This window comes from Juglans microcarpa x Juglans regia, chromosome 2D (genome assembly GCF_004785595.1).
Source record: "Juglans microcarpa x Juglans regia isolate MS1-56 chromosome 2D, Jm3101_v1.0, whole genome shotgun sequence".
Lineage (NCBI taxonomy): Eukaryota > Viridiplantae > Streptophyta > Magnoliopsida > Fagales > Juglandaceae > Juglans > Juglans microcarpa x Juglans regia.
The window spans coordinates 19671568-19691584 of NC_054596.1; the positions used below are offsets into that span (position 1 = coordinate 19671568).

A 20017-nucleotide genomic window follows, 5' to 3' on the forward strand; every position below is an offset into this window, starting at 1 on the left:
AATTGGTTTTTCACACACACACAGATATCTGTGTGTGTGTGTATATATAGAAATGTATGTATATATGGAAGTAGTAATTGAGCTTACCATCAACATTGCTATATATGATCATCATTTGATATTATCATTGCTATACTCGTGAATTCCCTTTAGAGAATAATGCATGATGAACTGTTCGGTATTTTTTTGATGAACATAAAAAAATTAAAAATGCTGTTATATTTTTATTTTTGAGAGTTCATATATATATTTATAGTAGGTGAAGTAAGTGAAGTACGTGATAGTAAAGGTTAGTTGATTGTTTAAAGAGAAGGTTTCTTATTAAAAACATGTCAAGAGGTGTAATGACAGTTTTTTTTTTTTTTTTTTTTTTAATAGTGACAGATTTTAGAATAAAAGTATAAAATAGATTTTTTTAAAGCAGTTTTTTCTCCCTTAAACATATTTTTTTAAAAAATTCCATTTTATTAAAACTGGAAAACCGGACCAAGTCGGACAGGAATCGATAAAACCAGATTTACTAGTTTAGGCGGTAATCGGTGCGTAATCGATTTTTAGAAATACAAAACCAGTATATACCGGTTCAATCTTAAATTTTGTCCAAATCTGGACCCATTACCAGTGTTTTAAATTTCGTACCGTACTGACCGGTACGGCCGAAATTTTTCGTTTCGGCCGTCCGGCCGGTACAGGTACTATATCTGTTCCGTACCGGCCAAAATACCGGCCATACCGGTCTATATTTTGACCTGTACCGGTCTATATTTCGGCCGGTACCGGCCGATATTTCGGCCTGTGTTTTTTTTTTTTTTCATTTTTTCAAACTACAAGCTTATTTTTAAACCCCCAATTCAGATTAGACTATTTATAATTTATATATATATGTATTTATATATAATTTATTTATATATAGACTATTATTTTAGAATATAATTTTTATATATATTTATATATATAATTTATTCATATATCGACTATCCCGAAACGTTATCCCGAAATGCTATCCCGAAACGGTACCAGTACTGAAATATTTTGTTCCAGTGCCTTGACCGGTACGACGTCCGGTACGGTATTCAAAACATTGCCCGTTACACCCTACTCTTGACAACATGTACAAAGAGATCCGTCCGTTTCCTCATCAAATATGCATTCTAGTTTTCTCATTAGTGTCTGCAACTCTTTCTCACCCATAGAATGCATATATACCGAACAGGAATTATTATTGGCTAGCTTTTGAAACACTTCGTGCAGCACATGCGCTTGCGAACAAGGGGCTTTTTGATCGGCAGCCTATGATAATTGCATATGGATTGCTCATTTTGACATAGAGAAATGCGATAGTCTATCGGGAATTTGTACCGATAGCTGTATTTCTTTTAATTTTTTTTAAACATTAAAAAATGTATCGAATTTTTTTTTTCCTTTAAAAATTAAAAAAGGTATTTTTTTAATATTTCTGAATCGATGCATTCTATTGTATACCTCCTGATCAATCACCCATGGACAAAATGCAATGGCGGCCCCAATCTTTGACAAGTTATTGGGCTGATTTGACTTTCTTCCCTTTTGGTGCACTTGGATTGGACTACTTGGCGTGGGGTGCAAGTGGAGGCAGACGCCATCACGTTTCTATTATATTATATATTAATTAGTGTGATCTTCATCATTTATGTATAAATTAACTATAATTAGACTTCTGAAATCGATTGTAACTTTGTTCCTATTCGCTGGAATTTCCTGATTATCTAGTCATTGAGGTCAGATTCCTATCCTTCTCGGTCTCTTATGTTTATCGTCTTCCTTGCATTTTCATTTCTGTTTTATATATACATAGCAGTTCATTTTTGTACTGGGTTTGCGGATAAATATTGTACATAAAATTTTGATACGTTTTATTTCCAGTTTTTATTAAGTTCAATCTCCAATTCAACCATTTCTCACATATTCTGAAATTTATCTAGCTTTCAAGGTCAAGTTGCACCAATTAATTACTGTAGCTATCTAATGTTTTTATTTTTTTCACCCACCTGTCCTTTCACAGTACGCCTTTTAAAACTTTTTTAAGTCCAAGGTTTTTCAACATGAACCCCTCAATCTCTTCCTAAACATCGTCCAACCATCTGTCGATGTTCACTAAAATGTAATGCAGGTTTTTAAGGTTGATTAGACTTTCATAGTAATTACTTTGTGAGAACATCAGGGGAAACCGGAACTATGGAGGGGCTGAAAAGTAATGTCACCCAAGTGCCTCTGGCAATTGAGAACAAAGGAGACGACATTGATCAGTTGCAGAAAAATGGAATAGAAAAGGAAAATCAGGGCGCAGAACTTGATCATGAGCCAAAAAACAATGTTCTTGAGGAAGCTAGGCATGTCATCAAGAAAGTTGATCGATCCTATTTTGCCAAGTTTTGTCCATCAACAAATTTGGAAGCCAGAATCGGAGAGGCTGAAAAACTGATTGAAAAGTTAAACCAGCACCATTCTACAATCTCCAGGAAGTTAGAAGAAAGAAAGGTATGCTAGAAGGCGGTCTGTACAATGATATTCTCCGTCGCACTTCCAATTTAAGTAAAGAGTTGCACGTTTTTAAACCATTAGAATTATGTAAGAATGTGTGATTTTGCCTGCCGAGTTTTGTAAACAGTTGGTTCAAGGTGGATTAGTTTCTCAGCTAAAGCAGCTTAACTATCAAGATAGTCGGCATAAAGACAGTGTTACCTGCAAGAGGGAGAACTTGGATTTGCTTCAACTAACTCTGGACAAGTTGTGTTTTGCCAATAATGCATACCGAGGGAGAGCTACGAAATCGTGCTCCTCACAAGTAAATATTCTAAAGCCATTCTTTCGAGTGTATTTAGTGCCTTTTTTTAAAAAAAAAAAAAAATTAAAAAATTAAAAATCTTTATGTGTCCGTCTCTCAGAAGAAGGGAGAACTCGATCTTCTACAAGTAGCTCTAGACAAGCTGTATTCTGAACACTATGCATACAAGGGAAGAGCTCGCAACTCATGCTCATCATCACATGATGAGCTTGATAAGAATGTAAGAATGAACACTAAAATCTTGAGTGTCATGCTTTTTGATAAATTTCACATCTTTAATTTACATTAATTGGGTTTTCTCGCCTGGTTGAGATGAATACAGAAGTTGCGTTTTCGAATGCTGCATGGAAAGAACAATCTGGCTGAAGAAAAGAAACTGCTAAAAGAAATCAATGGACTCCATAAAAAAACCAGCAGTTCTCATGTTCCATTAAATGAGCTTAACGATGCTGTAAGATTAAACACGAAATTTTAAAACATCTTTTCCAATTCTCTTTCTTTTTGTTTTTTGTAATCCATTTATCTATTTTGATGAGTTTTCTCGGACTGTTGAAGCAGATATCGGTGTTTCATTTTCGGGGAAGGCCTAGGTGGGGGTTGGGGTGGCGGTTCGTTGAACCCACAAGGGATCAGAAAGAGAAGATTGGAAGAGAAAAAAAGGAACTCGTATGTTTAAAAGAGAGAGCCATTGCCACTGCTGCTGTTAAAGGAAAGCTTTGGAACTCCTTAGGTTCAAAACAAGCGATACATGACCAAGCTAAAGTAAATACTCCTACAAATCTCAACTTGAATTTTATCATTTTTTAAACTAAATGATTGATATTTCTATGATCTCACCATTTTTTTCCTAATTACAGCTTATTGCTACGGAATTAGATGGAATAAGGAAAGAAATAGTATTGCCACTAAGGGCTAGTGCAAAGCCTGTTGAGAAAGAACTGAATAAAATAGAAAAAAATGTGAAATACTTGCAGAAGCAATTGACACTTGCACGCAAAAGAAAGAATGAAGCCTATGAATGGATTCTTGAACTGAGGAAACTGCATGCTGAGTATCAGAGTCACATTTTACTACAGAAATCAAAGCTGCTTTGTATTGCATTTCGATGGATATTTATACATAGTTTGTACAAGAATTTGGAAGAATAAAACAGTTATACAACTTGAGAGAAAGACCAACAGAAAAGCCTACGGTTTCCCTAAAGTTTCTTCTGCAGTGACCTTTGATGAGGTGTCAATATTTTCTATGTTAATACGCTCCCTCGAGTCCAAGGGAGTATCAACGACATTGAGACTTGTTCTTAGTAAAGATGTCTGCAATCTAATCTTTTAAACTGATGAAAGAAATATTTAATGTCTTAGCTGCAACTCTGTCTGTAACGCCCCGTCTCCGAGGGTTCGGAGAGTTAACTCATTTATCCAATATTCAATCCAACAACCCAAATAAAATCAATTCTTCTTCATGTCTCAATTAACAACTAGAAATTATATAACATTAACATAGTCTCCATAAACCGTCTAAATCCATTGAAGTAAACTTAAGAAAGATAATTAACCTCAACACCAACACTAATATTATGAGATACCCGACAACAATACAATGTTAATCTTCTCCATAGACTCTAATACTGATCTTCAGTTGAGCCATCGATGTCATCTGAAATATTATGAAGATTAACGGGGTGAGTTATCAATAACTCAGCAATCAGAGAACATATACTAGCATGTAAACATGAGCATTTATAACATTTGATAAGCCGAACAAAACATTTACTTTCACCTGTTGGCATGTTAAGCACTGTGCCACAAATTGAGCAATCTCTCTCTTCATGCCCTCCCACCAAAAAGACTCTTTCAAATCTCGATACATTTTTGTACTACCCGGGTGAACTGTGTAAGGGGAGCGGTGCGCTTCTTCAAGGATAAGTCTTTTCATTACAACACTATCCGGCACACAACATCTGTTTCCAAACCTTAAAACTCCATCTTCAGAAACATTAAACTCAGGTTTATCCCCTTTTTCTACTTCTTCAATTAATCTCGCCAACTTAGAATCTTCTTTTTGAGCGAGCTTGATTCTGTCTATCAAAGCTGGTTGAACTATTAAACTGGCTATTAATGCCTGCTGGTCACCCACAACTACTTCAATATTGGCTCTTTCCAAGTCCATTAATAAGTGTGGCTGAGTGGTAAGAGTTGCAATTTCCGGTCCCATTGGCTTCCTGCTAAGTGCATCAGCTGCAACATTAGCTTTGCCTGGATAGTAGTTAATGTTGCAGTCATAGTCCTTGACTAGTTCGAGCCATCTCCTCTGTCTCATATTCAGTTCTTTCTGAGTGAAGAAATACTTTAAACTCTTGTGATCCGTGTAGATTTCGCACCTTTCACCATATAAATAATGCCTCCAGATTTTAAGTGCAAAAACAACGGCGGCCAACTCCAAATCATGTGTGGGGTAATTTTGTTCATATGTCTTCAATTGCCGAGAAGCATAAGCTATTACCTTTCCATGCTGCATCAAAACACACCCCAAACCCAATCATGAAGCGTCACTATAAACCACAAATCCTCCTCTTTCGCTAGGGACTGTCAGAACTGGAGCCGTCACCAATCTCTTCTTCAATTCCTGGAAGCTTTCTTCACATTTTTCAGTCCAAACATACTTATTGTTCTTCCTAGTAAGGGCGGTAAGGGGAACCGCTATTTTTGAGAAATTGTCTATAAATCGACGGTAATAACCAGCCAAATCCAAGAAACTCCTAACTTCATGCACATTGGTTGGTTGAGTCCAGTTAACTATTGCTTCAATTTTCCCGGGAACTACAGAAATGCCATCCCTTGAGATTACATGTCCCAAAAATGCAATAGACTCAAGCCAAAATTCACATTTCTTCAACTTGGCAAATAATTTCTTATCCCTGAGTGTCCCTAGTACTTGTCTCAGATGGTCTTCATGTTCGGCTTTGCTCTTGGAGTAGATTAATATATCATCAATAAACACCACTACAAATTTATCCAGAAACTCATGAAATACTCGATTCATCAAGTCCATAAATACTGCTGGGGCGTTGGTTAAACCAAAAGGCATGACTAAAAATTCATAATGGCCATACCTGGTCCTGAAAGCTGTCTTAGGCACATCCTCCGCCTTGATTTTTAATTGATGATAACCCGATCTGAGATCAATTTTAGAGAACACCTGAGCACCTTGCAACTGATCAAATAAATCATCGATGCGGGGCAACAGATATTTATTCTTTATGGTCACTCGATTCAGTTCCCTGTAGTCTATACACATCCTCATTGTCCCATCCTTCTTCTTCACAAACAAGACTGAGCTCCCCAAGGTGACATACTAGGTCTAATGAAACCTTTGTCTAACAAGTCTTGCAACTGTTCTTTGAGCTCGGCTAACTCTGATGGCGCCATTCGATAAGGGGCTTTGGAAAGAGGCGCCGTGCCTGGGGCTAATTCAATAGCAAATTCTACCTCCCGCTCAGGCGGTAATCCAGACAAATTTTCAGGAAAAACTTCTGGATATTCCCTCACAATAGGAATCTCTTCTAGTTTCAATTCTTCCTTTGGTTCCTCCACCACAAAAGCCAAATACCCTTGACACCCGTCACGTATTAATTTATCAACCTGAAAAGCAGAAATAACTGATGGAGGGATTCGCACCTTGGAACCCATAAATCGAAGTTCCTCTTCTTCCGGGAACTTGAACACCACTTCCCTTTTAAAACAATCAATACTAGCATAACTGGAAGCTAACCAATCCATCCCCAAAATCACATCAAACCCAGTTATAGGAAAGACTATCAAGTTAGCTGGCATTTCCTTCCCGCTAATAATTATTGGACACTTGAGTAAAATCTTGTTACAAGTCACTATATCACCAGTTGGGGTAGAGACCCTCAAATTGTAGTCCATCTCATCAGCATCAATGGGGCACAATTTAACATAATCCATCGAAATAAAGGAGTGGGTAGCCCCCGAGTCAAATAAAACAGTAGCCTTATTGAAAAATAAGGGAATAATTCCTGATTACGTCATATAACCCATAGAGATAATAAGATAAATAATCCTTAATTCTCAACAAAGAAAATTTTAAGAGATGGTTAGAGAATTATACCTGTGATGACATCCTCCCTGTCCTTAGCTTCTCCCGATGTCAAAGCAAACACCCGAGCAGGTACCGTCCTCCGCTGATTGTTGCCTTGACTATTCGGCCTAAAGTTTTGGGGTGGGTTGGGCCTTCTGTTGTTCTCCGCAAGCAATGGACATTCTATAATGAAATGCCCATCTTTACCGCATTTGAAACATGATCCCACTTCCTTCCTGCACTCCCCATGGTGTATGCGGTTACAGAACTTACAGGGGTTAGGTGTATGATTTCCCTGTATCTGTCTCTAACTTGAACTGCTCCCCTCATTTCTCTTTTTCCATTGCCCTTGATCCGAACTAGGAAACCCTTGTGGAGCAGCTCTCTTCCTCTGTTCTTGCAATTCAGCACCCCTCTTAAGATTCTATTCAACTAGCATCGCCTTGTGCACTAATTCTGAAAAATTCTGAATCTGTAAGACCATCACCCGTTCATAGATCCTTTAGTTCAAACCTTCTTCAAACTTCCTAGTCTTTTTCTCCTCATCGGGAATCAAGTATGCGGTGAAACGTGATAATTCCGCAAACCTTGCAGCATACTGGCGCACAGTCATGGTCCCTTGCACCAAGTTGGTGAACTCTCGGGCTCTAGCATCCCTATCTGCCTTAGGGAAAAATCGATCGAAGAAACTTTGCTTGAATTGAGCCCAAACAATTACTCCAATCCCCTCAGCTTCCCTGATAACTTTCTTAGAATTCCACCATCTCTTTGCTTCTCCAGATAGTTTGAAGGCTGCGAACTTGACTTTTTGCTGATCGGTACACTCCAAAACATCAAATATTTCTTCAATGTCTTGTATCCAATCTTCCGCAGCGTTCGCATCGCTTCTTCCATCAAAGGTGGGAGGATACGTTCGATTAAATTGTTCGAACGTGCAACCCCTACCATTGTCATCTTTGTTCAAATCTTCAAGAGTTCGAACTCTACGACGAGCAGCCATCCTGAAAGTTTAAACTCGGTGAAACGTTCTAAAATAATAGAAAACAAAAATACCGGATAAATAGAATAAAATAAAAAGATAAATAAAATATACATATAAACACATATACATATATATATCAGATAACTATGTAAATCCGACATCACTTAATACACACGTATATCGCTAGAATCTATAACCTCAAAGTTCCAAATTCAATTCCTAATATCATCAAAATCTAAAACCTCAAATCCCATCAAAATCAATCTTAATGTTCTTGGAACTCAAACTTAAATACCCCCATGACTATCCTTATAATCCTCCAATTCCTATTTTGAAATTTCCACATCTTATGAACCCACAGATATCTAAACCTCCAAGGTCTACAGTATGCAAAATTCAAACCTGGCTCTGATACCAACTGTAACGCCCCGTCCCCGAGGGTTCGGAGAGTTAACTCATTTATCCAATATTCAATCCAACAACCCAAATAAAATCAATTCTTCTTCATGTCTCAATTAACAACTAGAAATTATATAACATTAACATAGTCTCCATAAACCGTCTAAATCCATTGAAGTAAACTTAAGAAAGATAATTAACCTCCAACACTAACACTAATATCATGAGATACCCGACAACAATACAATGTTAATCTTCTCCGTAGACTCTAATACTGATCTTCAGTTGAGCCATCGATGTCATCTGAAATATTATGAAGATTAACGGGCTGAGTTATCAACAACTCAGTAAGCAGAGAGCATATACTAGCATGTAAACATGAGCATTTATAACATTTGATAAGCCGAACAAAACATTTACTTTCAGAATGCAAAAACAAAACTTGTACAAAAACTTTAGAGCAAAATTTTCAGAAAAATAAACTTATTCCAAAAAGAACATCCGTTGGCATTTCCAAACTGAAATATTATAATTAAATCATCTCTTAGCATCACATTGGGACAATACCATGTTTAACCCCCGTGGTAGGATTATAAACCACCATTATACCCGTGGTTAGGCCATATTCCATGTTTCACCCCCGTGGTTGGGTTATAAACCACCATTATACCCGTGGCTGGGCCCTGACAGAAACATAACGGATTTCATCGAAAATCCAATTACACACATATACAGAATCAGAACTCCATGCCAAGATTTTCAGATGACACATCATATCAAAACAAATCACTAAAAGCTTCAGATCATTTCACATGTTCGAGATAAACATAAACAAAGTATTCTCATTTGTTCATAACAAAACTTTTAGAATTCCTTATTCACTCTTTTACATAGTTCAGAAGTACAGTACACAAAACTAGCTCATGTCTACACCAGTCATGACAGAAAAACACTTTCTCTTATATAGAATTTATGCATATGCAGAATAAACATCTGAGGTTGTTTTTAGATCATCTCTTTCAAAAGAAAATAAACACATTTATTCTCAAAGTCAACCTCTTTTTATTTATTTTATGCAAAACTAGTATATGAACCCCGCTTACCTGACTTCTTCCTACTATCAACACCTTGAGCCGGAACTCTAATAGTAACACCACCTAAACAAAAAGAACATATATCCAACATTTAATAACCAATCTAGTAGACTGCTATTTATTGAATAATAAATCAAAACAGTCCCCTCACAGCTCCGTAACTATCTAACAATTAAACCCGAACAACTGTCTCTTCAAATCATTCGCATTTAAAACCCAAAACAACCACCACTTTCTATTAACACCAACCAACTATAATTATTCCCAAAACCAACCACAACAACTCCAATAATTAAAAAAAATAATCCAACCCAAACTTCACTTCCAATCCTCGAATAAAACAATTTCAGTGCACACATCAATACTCTAATCATTCAACAATTCAAAACTTACGCAAAATTCAATACAACTAGTTCCAAAACACCCATCATTTTATACCAAAAAATCTCAAATAATATTTCAACATTGACTCACAAAACACTTAAGATTATACTCCTCAACATCCTTTATTCTAACACACTCCACTGCTCCAACAATTAAAATACATCAACCCACAATAAAAGTCACAAAATTTTCTACTGAAACAATTTAATGGTCTGCGCAAAAGGGAAAAATGATCAAGTGTGTTGCATGGCCAACCAAATGTGTGTGTGTGATAGAATAAACTGAAGGGAAGAATCACAATGGCTTATGGAATGTGTGATTGCAAGTATAAGAATAAAATTAAGAGTAATATTAAAGGGTAGGCGGATTAATTACCGAAAGTAGAGATGAACAAATACTCCAAAGGATAGCCCCAATGAAGACAATATTCGGAACTCACGAAACTGCACACAGCCGAACCCAAGGAAGAAAAGAAAAAAAGAAACTACAAAATCATCTAAGAGGTACAGAGAAAACAATGGGTGGAAGAAGAAAAACAGAAAAAAAAAAAACAAGGAAACTACCGTGTAACCAAGTCCACGGCGAGGAGCTTGAAGATCCACGGAAATCGCAGCACCAACCGAAAACTGTAGAGAGGGTAAAAATTTCTGGGTGATTCAAGAAAAATGCAGATGTGATGCGGACGAAAATTTATGTGGAGAAACTGCACAAACCGGCTCAGTGTGGGAACGAGAAACAAGGAATGGAGCAGTTTTCGGAGGCAGGGCAGTTGAGAAAGAAAGAAGAAGAAGAAAGGGAAGGAGAAGAAACCGACGGAAGGAAAGGAGAAGAGAAAAGAAAGGGATCACTTACCCAAAACGGCGCCGTTCGTGTCCCTCAGAACATGCACGCGGGCTGGCTTCAAGAACGGGTTGACTCCTACGGGCTGGGATTAAAGCCCGGTTGTTACACAATCTCTAACAAAATGGAAGTCAATATCCATATGCTTTGTTCTAGAGTGATAGACTGGATTAGCAGCCAAGTAAGTGGCTCCAATATTGTCACACCAGATTGTGGGAGCTTGATTCAAAGGAAGTCCAAGTTCTGAAATGAGTGTCTGAAGCCAAATTAACTCTGCTGCCGAGGAAGCTACAGCCTGGTATTCTGCTTTTGTGCTCAATCTTGCAACAGTATGCTATTTCTTGGAACTCCAAGAAATTAGATGCTTACCCAAATAGACACAAAGGCCACCTGTTGATCTTCTATCATCTGGGCAGCTAGCCTAGTCCACATCCTAATATGCTTGAAGTTTGAATGAGGATTGTGACGAGAAAAATAGACCATGATTTATAGTGCCTTTCAAGTAACGCAATATTCTCTTTACTGTAGTCCAATGAGGTAATTTGGGTACATGCATAAATTGACACACCTTGTTTACCGCAAAGAAAATGTCAGGCCTGGTAAGTGATAGATATTGCAATCCTCCAACCAAACTTCGAAACAGTGTAGAATCATCAAAACTAGGTGAATCAAATTTAGACAGTTTCAAAGATGCTGCCATGGGAGACGTGATAGGCTTGGCTTGCAACATGTTAGCTCGAGATAAAAGATCCTTAATATATTTCCATTGAGAGAGCAGTAGACCATCACTCAACTTAATAATTTCAAGACCAAGAAAGTAGGACAGATTACCCAAATCTTTAACAGGGAATGCTTCACTTAGATCATGAATGAATTTATCAATGGCAGAGGCACGAGAAGCAGTAATTATAAAATCATCAACATAGACTAGAAGATACATGTGTAGATCACCATTATTGAGAATGAATAATGAGGCATCGGCGTGAGAAGCCGTATGACAACAACCAAGTGCTCAATTGGGCAAACCATGCCCTAGGGGCCTGCTTGAGGCCATAAATTGCCTTGTGCAATTTACAAACATATTTAGGATGCAAAGGATCTATAAAACCTTGGGGTTGTTGCATGAATACCTGATCATGGAGTGTTCCATGAAGGAAGGCGTTCTGCATGTCAATCTGTCTAAGAGGCAATCCACGGGCAACTGCAATAGATAAAATCAGTCAAATTGTAGGGGCCTTGACCACAGGACTGAAAGTCTCCTGAAAGTCGATACCAGGCTGTTGGTGGTAGCCTTTGGCTACAAGTCTCGCCTTTCTCCTCTCAATGGAACCATCAGCCCGTAATTTTGTGCGATACACCCACCTGCAACCAAGTATATTAGCAGAGGGACTGGGCGGAACCAAACTCTAGGTATGGTTTTGAAGAAAGGCACAAAACTCATGTTGCATGGCATCTTGCTATTCTGAGTGTTTGGAAACTACTGCATAACTTGTTGGATTTTCAGGAGTGTGAACAGTGGTAGTGAGACAAGTTCGGGAAGGGTATGGGATGGTGCCGTCCAGACGAACATGGGGACGAGAGGATTGAGTATGAGATCGAGTGATAATAGGGGAACATGGTGGAATGAGAGTGGGATGAGATTGAGAGTTAGGATTTTGATGCACAGAAGTTGATGGATTGCTATTGGAGATCGTAGTTCGGGAAGGAGAGAAGTGGGTAAGGGAATTAGGGATTTTTGGGAGAGAACGAGTGGAGAGTGTGGGAGATGAAGTCGAAGGAAATGCATGTTGCGGGCCTAGGTGTGGGTGTGGATTTGGGACGGAGCATGGGCCTGGGCCAGGAATCGATGGGGAGAAAAGAGGTAAAAAGGCCTCTATGGAGTTGCTAGTGGATGGGTTTGAAGGAATAGAAGGAGAAGAAGTTATGATGGACCGTGAGTTAGAGTAGGGAAAATCATCTTCATGGAATAAAACATCTTGAGATATATACAAACGTTGAGTAGTGAGGTCCAAACAGCGATAGCCTTTATGTATAGAACTACAACCAATAAAAAGACATGGAGCAGAACGGAAGTTAATTTTATACTTGTTATAAGGGCGTAAATTGGGAAAACATTTGCAACCAAACACTTTTAAAAAATGATAATCAGGGTGACAATGATAAACTTGCAAAAATGGTGATTTATTTTGAAGAGTAGGAGATGGTAGTAGATTAATGAGATACGCAGCAGTCTCAAAAGCTTCAGCCCAAAAAGGAGGAGGAAGAGAGGAATGGGCCATAAGGGCAAGCCCAGTTTCTACAATATGCCGATGTTTCCTTTCCACAAGTCCATTTTGTTGATGGGTATGTAGGCAGGAAAATTGATGATGAATACCCAATTTTTGACATTTAGGTGTGAGAGATTTAAATTCCCCACCCCCATCAGTTTGAAGTGTAACAAGCTTGGTATTGAAAAGACGTTCGACATAAGGTAAAAAAATAGAGAAAACATGAAAAACATTAGACTTAAGTTTTAATGGATAAAACCAGGTGAGCCTGGTGAATTGATCAACAAACGATACATAGTACTTGTAGCCTAATCTAGAAACAAACGGAGCCGAGCCCCAAACATATACGCAAACAAGCTCTAAGGGCCTAGTAGAAGAGGCCCAATGAGACACAAACGGTAATTGATGGCTTTTAGCAAGTGGGCAGTCGAGACAATTGTATTTAGAGGTATTGGAAGAAATCTTCAAACAGTTGGTGCGCAAGATAGTGGAGATGACAGAGTGATGAGGGTGACCCAGCCGAAAATGCCACTGAGCCGTAGTAGTACATTCGTCGATTTGAGCTGACGGAGAGGGAGTAGAGGATGATGAAGTCGTGGAAGGAGAGGGAAACACATAAAGGCCATCACGGATTGGACCTGTGAGGATGGACTTCCCCGTTGCTATGTCCTTCACAGAGAAAAAGTTGGCGTGAAATTCAAAATAGCAACGATTATCTTGACAAAATTTAGAAACAGAAATTAAATTTTTGGTTATGCTTGGAACATGGAGAAGATTTCGCAATAAGAAAGAGGAAGAAGGAGAAGATAGGGAAGAGTCACCAGTGTTTTGAATGGAGAGGCTCGAGCCATCTCCAACCCGAATTTGATCATTACCACTGTACGGCTCTAAGGAGAGATTGAGATTATCAAAATCATGAGTGATGTGATGAGTTGCTGCAGAGTCAGGATACCATGTATTGTCTGAGAAACCTTGAGATTGAGGGGTTGTGTAATTTGCTGAGAAGGACGGTGGAGCAGCATATTGGTAGCTATGATCAAAGCGATGCCGACACTGCAAGGCAACATGTCCTGTTTTGTTGCAGACCTAACATGTGGGTCGCTGATTAGAAGACACATTTGATGGAGCAGGTGATTGATTGTAAGAGAAGCGACCACCACGATTAGAGTTACCATTGCGACCACCTCTACCATTTCTAGCATTTCGACCTCCTCTAAAGGAGTTACGTCCACGATAGCCAGTATTGGTGAAGTTGACTGAGGGCTCCATGGAACTTGTAGTCTTTGTTGTATGAGATAATCTGCTTTCATGGACAAGCAACAACTGATAAAGTTCATTAGATGAAATGGGCTCCACCCCTGTAATTATGGAAGTAACAAACGATTCATAAATTGAACCAAGCCCCGTGAGAAGATAAGTGACAAATTCTTGATCTAGTAGTAGGGTTCCCGTGGAAGCAAGAATGTCAGCAAGGGAACGCACCTTACCGAAAAATTATGTAATAGTTTGGTCACCTCGAGTAAGGTTGGCCAGTTGAAATCGTGCCTGAAATTGTTTGGCCTAAGAGTGTGATGCAAACATGGAAGCAAGGGAGAGCCATAATGCACGAGAAGTGTTTAATGAAAGCACATGGCCAATAACAGAATCTGAGAGAGAGGTAAAAAGAATGCTAAGCACTTGTTGGTCAGTGCGTTTCTAGGCAGAAAATTTTGGATTGGGTTGAGGCGTAGAGGAGGATGCTTCAAGTATAGTTTCTGAAGGACAAACCAAGCTACCATCGACATATTGGTAGAGGTCCTGACCTTCCAAGTATGCAGTAATCTGCACTTTCCACAGAAGATAATTTTTTGCGTTTAATTTTGTGGTAACAATATGAGAAAATGAAGACATAGTGGAAGGGTTAGAGACTGACGCCATGGATCAGAGACTGTGAGTCATTTGCTCTGATACCATATCAGAGTCACATTTTACTACAAAAATTAAAGCTGCTCTGTATTGCATTTCAATGGATATTTATACATAGTTTGTACAAGAATCTGGAAGAATAAAACAGTTATACAACTTGAGAGAAAGACCAACAGAAAAGCCTACAGTTTCCCTAAGGTTTCTTCTGCAGTGACCTTTGATGAGGTGTCAATATTTTCTATGTTAATACTGAGGAGGTATTGTCACTTACAAAACTGCCTAATCTGAAGCTTTGAATTATATTTGAGAACCTTTTGAACAATTTAAAGTAGTTAAATGCAGTTTATTATCTTCTCATCAGCTTCAAAATTTAGAAATCTTAGCTAGAGCAAACTTCTTCCTCCAGTTTATATTGTTGAATAGCTTTGAATGCATGCCTGCCTTGTTAAAAAAAAAAAAAAATCTGGCTTTTTCGCTTCTTCTCTTTCCATGATTAGATCAATGGATCTGTCTCATTTGAATTATAATAATGATTTTCAGAAATGAATATGAGAAGATAATTTTGCCGACAGCTGAGTAAGGATCAACGGATGAGGAACTCTGTAGAGACTGTGATAAAGCACTAATTTCAGAACAAAACGTTTGGAAACATCATGACAGAGACAATGGATTGATAGAAAATGACAAAGAGCTCGAAAATCCAACTCCAAGACCTTCATTTGTTTGAAACCTATTTATTTGTTCACCACAATATGTGGTTCCATGCTGAGCAAGTTTCAAGCAAGGGTGCCCAAGTTGAAAAGTTTTACATTTGTATGAAGTATGAAGCCTATTTATTTTATTTTTGTTTTTTTAATTCAGACTGAAGTGTAATTTATATAAGCTTTTTATGAATAAGTTTACCCATTTTCGTCATTGCCAAAGTTCCAAAACCTTTATGGCTTATGCCTAGGTGAGACTTGGTTTGCTTGCTTAAGGTTTTAATATCTTTTTCCTTGTGTGTTTCCCCTGCAAAGACATTCGTGTTCTAAGTAGATCAACTTAGTGTAGAATGATCTACTAAATTGACCTTAGAGCATCCACATCCCCTTCCTTATAAATTCTCCTAAATTTTGCCTAAAAAACACCATTCCTAAAATTTTATCATAAATTTTACTCATCTATCTCTACAACAAATTTGGGCATTTCCCAAGATTTTTTCCCAAAGGCAAACCATGGTGGGAAATACTTGTCTGATCACATAAAGGATGTCCGTGGATTTTGAATCACTCTGTTGCAGCGATATCACATCCGTCAAGTGAGATTCGGTGGGGACAAAACACCTATTGCGAGTTTAAGTCATTGCTAAAAGTAAACCCCCATATTACACGAGGGGTCTAAAATGTTCTCTGATTTGGGGTGAAATTGACAGTGGTAACAAAAAACACTATGGTGAGATACGATTTCCGTAGTACAAAGGCTTGGTGTGAAAATTTCTTGTTATCGATTTTTCGTGGAACTCTGTTAATTTCTTCCACTTCTAAAATCAATCAATGATCGATTCGACCAGGTTAAGGAAATTAGGGCTTTGTATTCCTAATTTCACACTGAGTGGAGAGTCAGCGTCCATGAGTCCGAATCATTCCTACTACCAGCATCCGCCATGTTCAATGAAGACTCGATTGGAACTTCCAACGACGATTTCTGTAAGTGTATCTATACCCAATCTCTTCTCTCCCCTATTTGATTATATCCGTAAAAGGTTAATAGGGTCTTTGATTTCAATAACCTTTTGGCACTGGTACAAATTCATTTACGCATCTTCATCACCCATCTTGTGACCTGTTACCTCATTTAATTTTAAGGAGACTCCCATCAAAGCAGTAGCCGAAGATTGCAATGGTTATACATAGATTGGAGCTTCTCTCAATGCAATTAGTTAGTATAGACGTCCTCATTTAAATAATTAGTCATCTTGGAGTAAAAAAATGAATATTGTCCTCAAAGCATTTGTGCTGGTGGGTGCACATGAAGTGAGTTCATTCTTTCGTATTGTTACATTTATTCCCAAACATGTATGCTCAGATGGTCCAGATTTACACATTCACATGCCCTTATGCCTTCTTATATGTGTGGAAATAATTGGTCTTAAGTTCTAAATCCAAAACATGAGGCACCTACTTCTTACGGCCAATACAATCATTTCCATTTACCTTCACTTCAACTTTTCTCTTCAGCTTACATGTATTCTGTGTTCTTTAAACAATAATAGCATACTTTCATAAACATAGGCAAAATCGTAACTATATTCAATTGAATCAAAGACTTCTAGTCTATTTTTAAGTGTTGTTATTTGCTTCCAAACTCTGTAATAATGGAAATAAATGTATACTTGATCACATTTTTTTATGCGAGCAAACATAAGAGTTACCTTAATAACCTCTCGACTACCTAACAACCAACATGCTTTATGTGGGTTATTCATATTCCCAGTGTTGGAAATAGTGGCCTAATACATAGTTTGATAACTATGTATGTATACATCTGTATGTGTGTGTGTATGTATTATACACACTTTATTGTTTATAATTATAAAAACTATACATGATATGTATTGCATTTTGATTTCACATTCCATTAAGAAACATGGTTGTTAAAGCTATTGAACTTGATAACCGGTCATGTTAAAACTTTTAGTGAGTAATCAAATAAGAAATCAAACATGTAAATTTGACATTTGCATGAGGTAAAAATTGATTGAGTTGAATCATTTGACAGTAGGAGATGTGGGCCTACAAGAAAACATGGATGTAAAACAAGCTAGATAGGAGAATATTACTACGGTTATGACAGCTATTAAATATATAGGTTATTTTCCTGCCATGAATACTTGATTATGATTTAAATATGTAGTGTTGTTATTTGAGCAATATAATGGTTTACCTTCATGTTTTTTCAATATAGTTGCACCTATTAAGAACTAGGGCCAAGTGCCAGGAAGGGTCACACAATTTGAACGCCTCCGAAAGCTGGGTAAGATTATTTTACATATCAAGGATGGACATACAGATCTATAATGCGAGAATGCCTCCATCTTTAGTGGGTGAGTGACGTGGATCGTTAAAGTATATGCAGAAATGAGGCATGCAAGCTAGAATGTCGTAATCGAGGAAGAGAAGCAAGAGCTCATTGATCGTGTTAGAGTAGGGGTTTATTATATATAATGAAATGACGAACATTTATGAATTTCTCTTAATGTTTAGTCCATGACAACTAACACGGACAATATTTGGAATTTCCAAGCAGACTTTGTGTTGGATTGGACAAAAGACAACAATCGTGAAATGATAGTAACTTTTTTGGCTGATAAGTACAATGTATATCACTATGAACTACACAAGATGTACTTAAACTATGCATCACATGAAGAGGCCCTTTCTGGTGGAACGTCCATGGTGGACAAACTTGTTTGGGAGTGGCTATGTGAAAGGTGGGCAAGTGACACATTCAAGGTAAAACCTTTAGTGTACTCTACAAAGAATAGACTATTATCAGTTCATTTTCTATTTTTTTTCATGATTTTTTGCTAGCTTTATACGATAGAGCAATAAGTGTGTCTACGGGACTTGATATTTTCTAAAAAATTTCAGGATCAGCCTCGAAGAAACACTACTAAAAGGAAAAAAAAAGGTGAAACATACAGGTGGGAGGAAATCTTTTGTTAGGCTTTTGGAAGAGAATGTAAGAATGAATATTGGAGGTTGCATGATATATGTGAGAAATTCAATTTGAGTTTGAGCCTTACCTGTTGATTTTTATTTGAAGCGCGAGACGGTACCAAATCTCATCACTTTCTATATATATATATATATATGAAAAAAAAAAAAAACGCATTGGTCAAGGGTAAATGGTAAATTTATAAATGCAACAATTGAACACAATTATGTGAGTTTGCATGCAATTTCATTTTTTTTTTTTTTGGACTATGTGAAAACATCTTAAATATGGCTGAAATGATTTCTTATGATTTTCAGAATGTTGTGGCAGAGAAATTGAATGAGAAAGACCCCAAAGAGGACGTTGATGATGTAGGCTATTTTCAAAGACGTTTTAGGGTTCAAATTTAGGTATACACAAGGTCTGGGGCACTTAGTCATTCTCGATCCCTCTCCTTCAATTTGAAAGAACAAGGCATTTCTTAGTCTAGCCGAGGAGAATGAAAGGAGCAAGACCTAGATAGAAATTTACAAAAGTAAACTAGACCAAATTTTCGGTGATATAGTTGCTATGAGGAGAGACTTTTCTGGATATGAGAAATGAATGAACTTTCGAATGTCTAACTTTGATTCAAATAGTGAGTCTTTTAAAAAGACTCAACAAGATGCTTCGGCATCTTTGTTGATGGAAAGTTCATATTTTTTGTAGATTTTTTGTGGATTGTATCAATCCTGTGGCCATGGGAGTGTGTGAAATGCCTCACTTTTGTTATGTGCAGTGTGAAGTGTTAGGGGTGTTATGTTAGAACAATAGGCAAGGGTTAGTTGTGATTAGATAATTATATTATCATTTTTGGGAAGTTGCAAACGTCATACATTCTGTGCATAGCTACAAGGCAGGATGATGATATGTGTGATACACCATATGATAAGAATAAGGGTAAGTAGTGTATGAGATCCCACATTACTTGGAAAGAAGAAGTTCCTACTCTTTATAAGGTTCCAACAGAGTTCCAATTGTATCATTGACTAGTCCTTTTAGAATATAAGCTTTGTGGTTTAGGTCTTCCATTAGGACGTTACAAATGATATTGAAGCCTATCCCAACAAAAAATGTGGGACTTGAGCTGTGCCACCTACGTTGGATAACGCCCTAATGGAAGACCCAAATTACATGGCCTATACTTCAAAATGACTAGTCAATAATACAATTGGAACACCATTGAAATCTTATAAAGAGTAAAAACTTCTACTTCCCAAGCAATATGAGATCTTATACACCACATACCCTTATCATTATCATATGAGATGTCACAATATGTAATTTGGTATAGTTTGTTCTTTTTATGATGGGATGATTATCTTCTCCTTGATCTCATGGTTTGTAGTGCTTATTAAACTAATTACCAATTGGGAGGTTAAGACCAACCTTTGATTTTTATGTAGGTTTCGCACCAGCATTCACATAGTTGGCATATCATAGGGATTCCAGCAAACTAGATGATGCAATTTTGTGGAAGACAGTG

The 20017-nt window shown here is 37.5% G+C and overlaps 1 protein-coding gene across 1 annotated transcript; it reads left to right on the plus strand.

Moving 5' to 3' along the window:
* Window positions 1-1677: 1677 nt before the first annotated feature.
* LOC121248689 lies at window positions 1678-15643 on the plus strand. Its single transcript, XM_041147229.1, has 8 exons — window positions 1678-1757; window positions 2201-2517; window positions 2648-2824; window positions 2925-3044; window positions 3147-3275; window positions 3383-3586; window positions 3682-3876; window positions 15334-15643. The coding sequence occupies exons 2-8, from the start codon at window positions 2215-2217 to the stop codon at window positions 15340-15342; spliced, it is 1137 nt and encodes a 378-aa protein (XP_041003163.1). The 5' UTR covers window positions 1678-1757; window positions 2201-2214; the 3' UTR covers window positions 15343-15643.
* Window positions 15644-20017: the final 4374 nt, after the last annotated feature.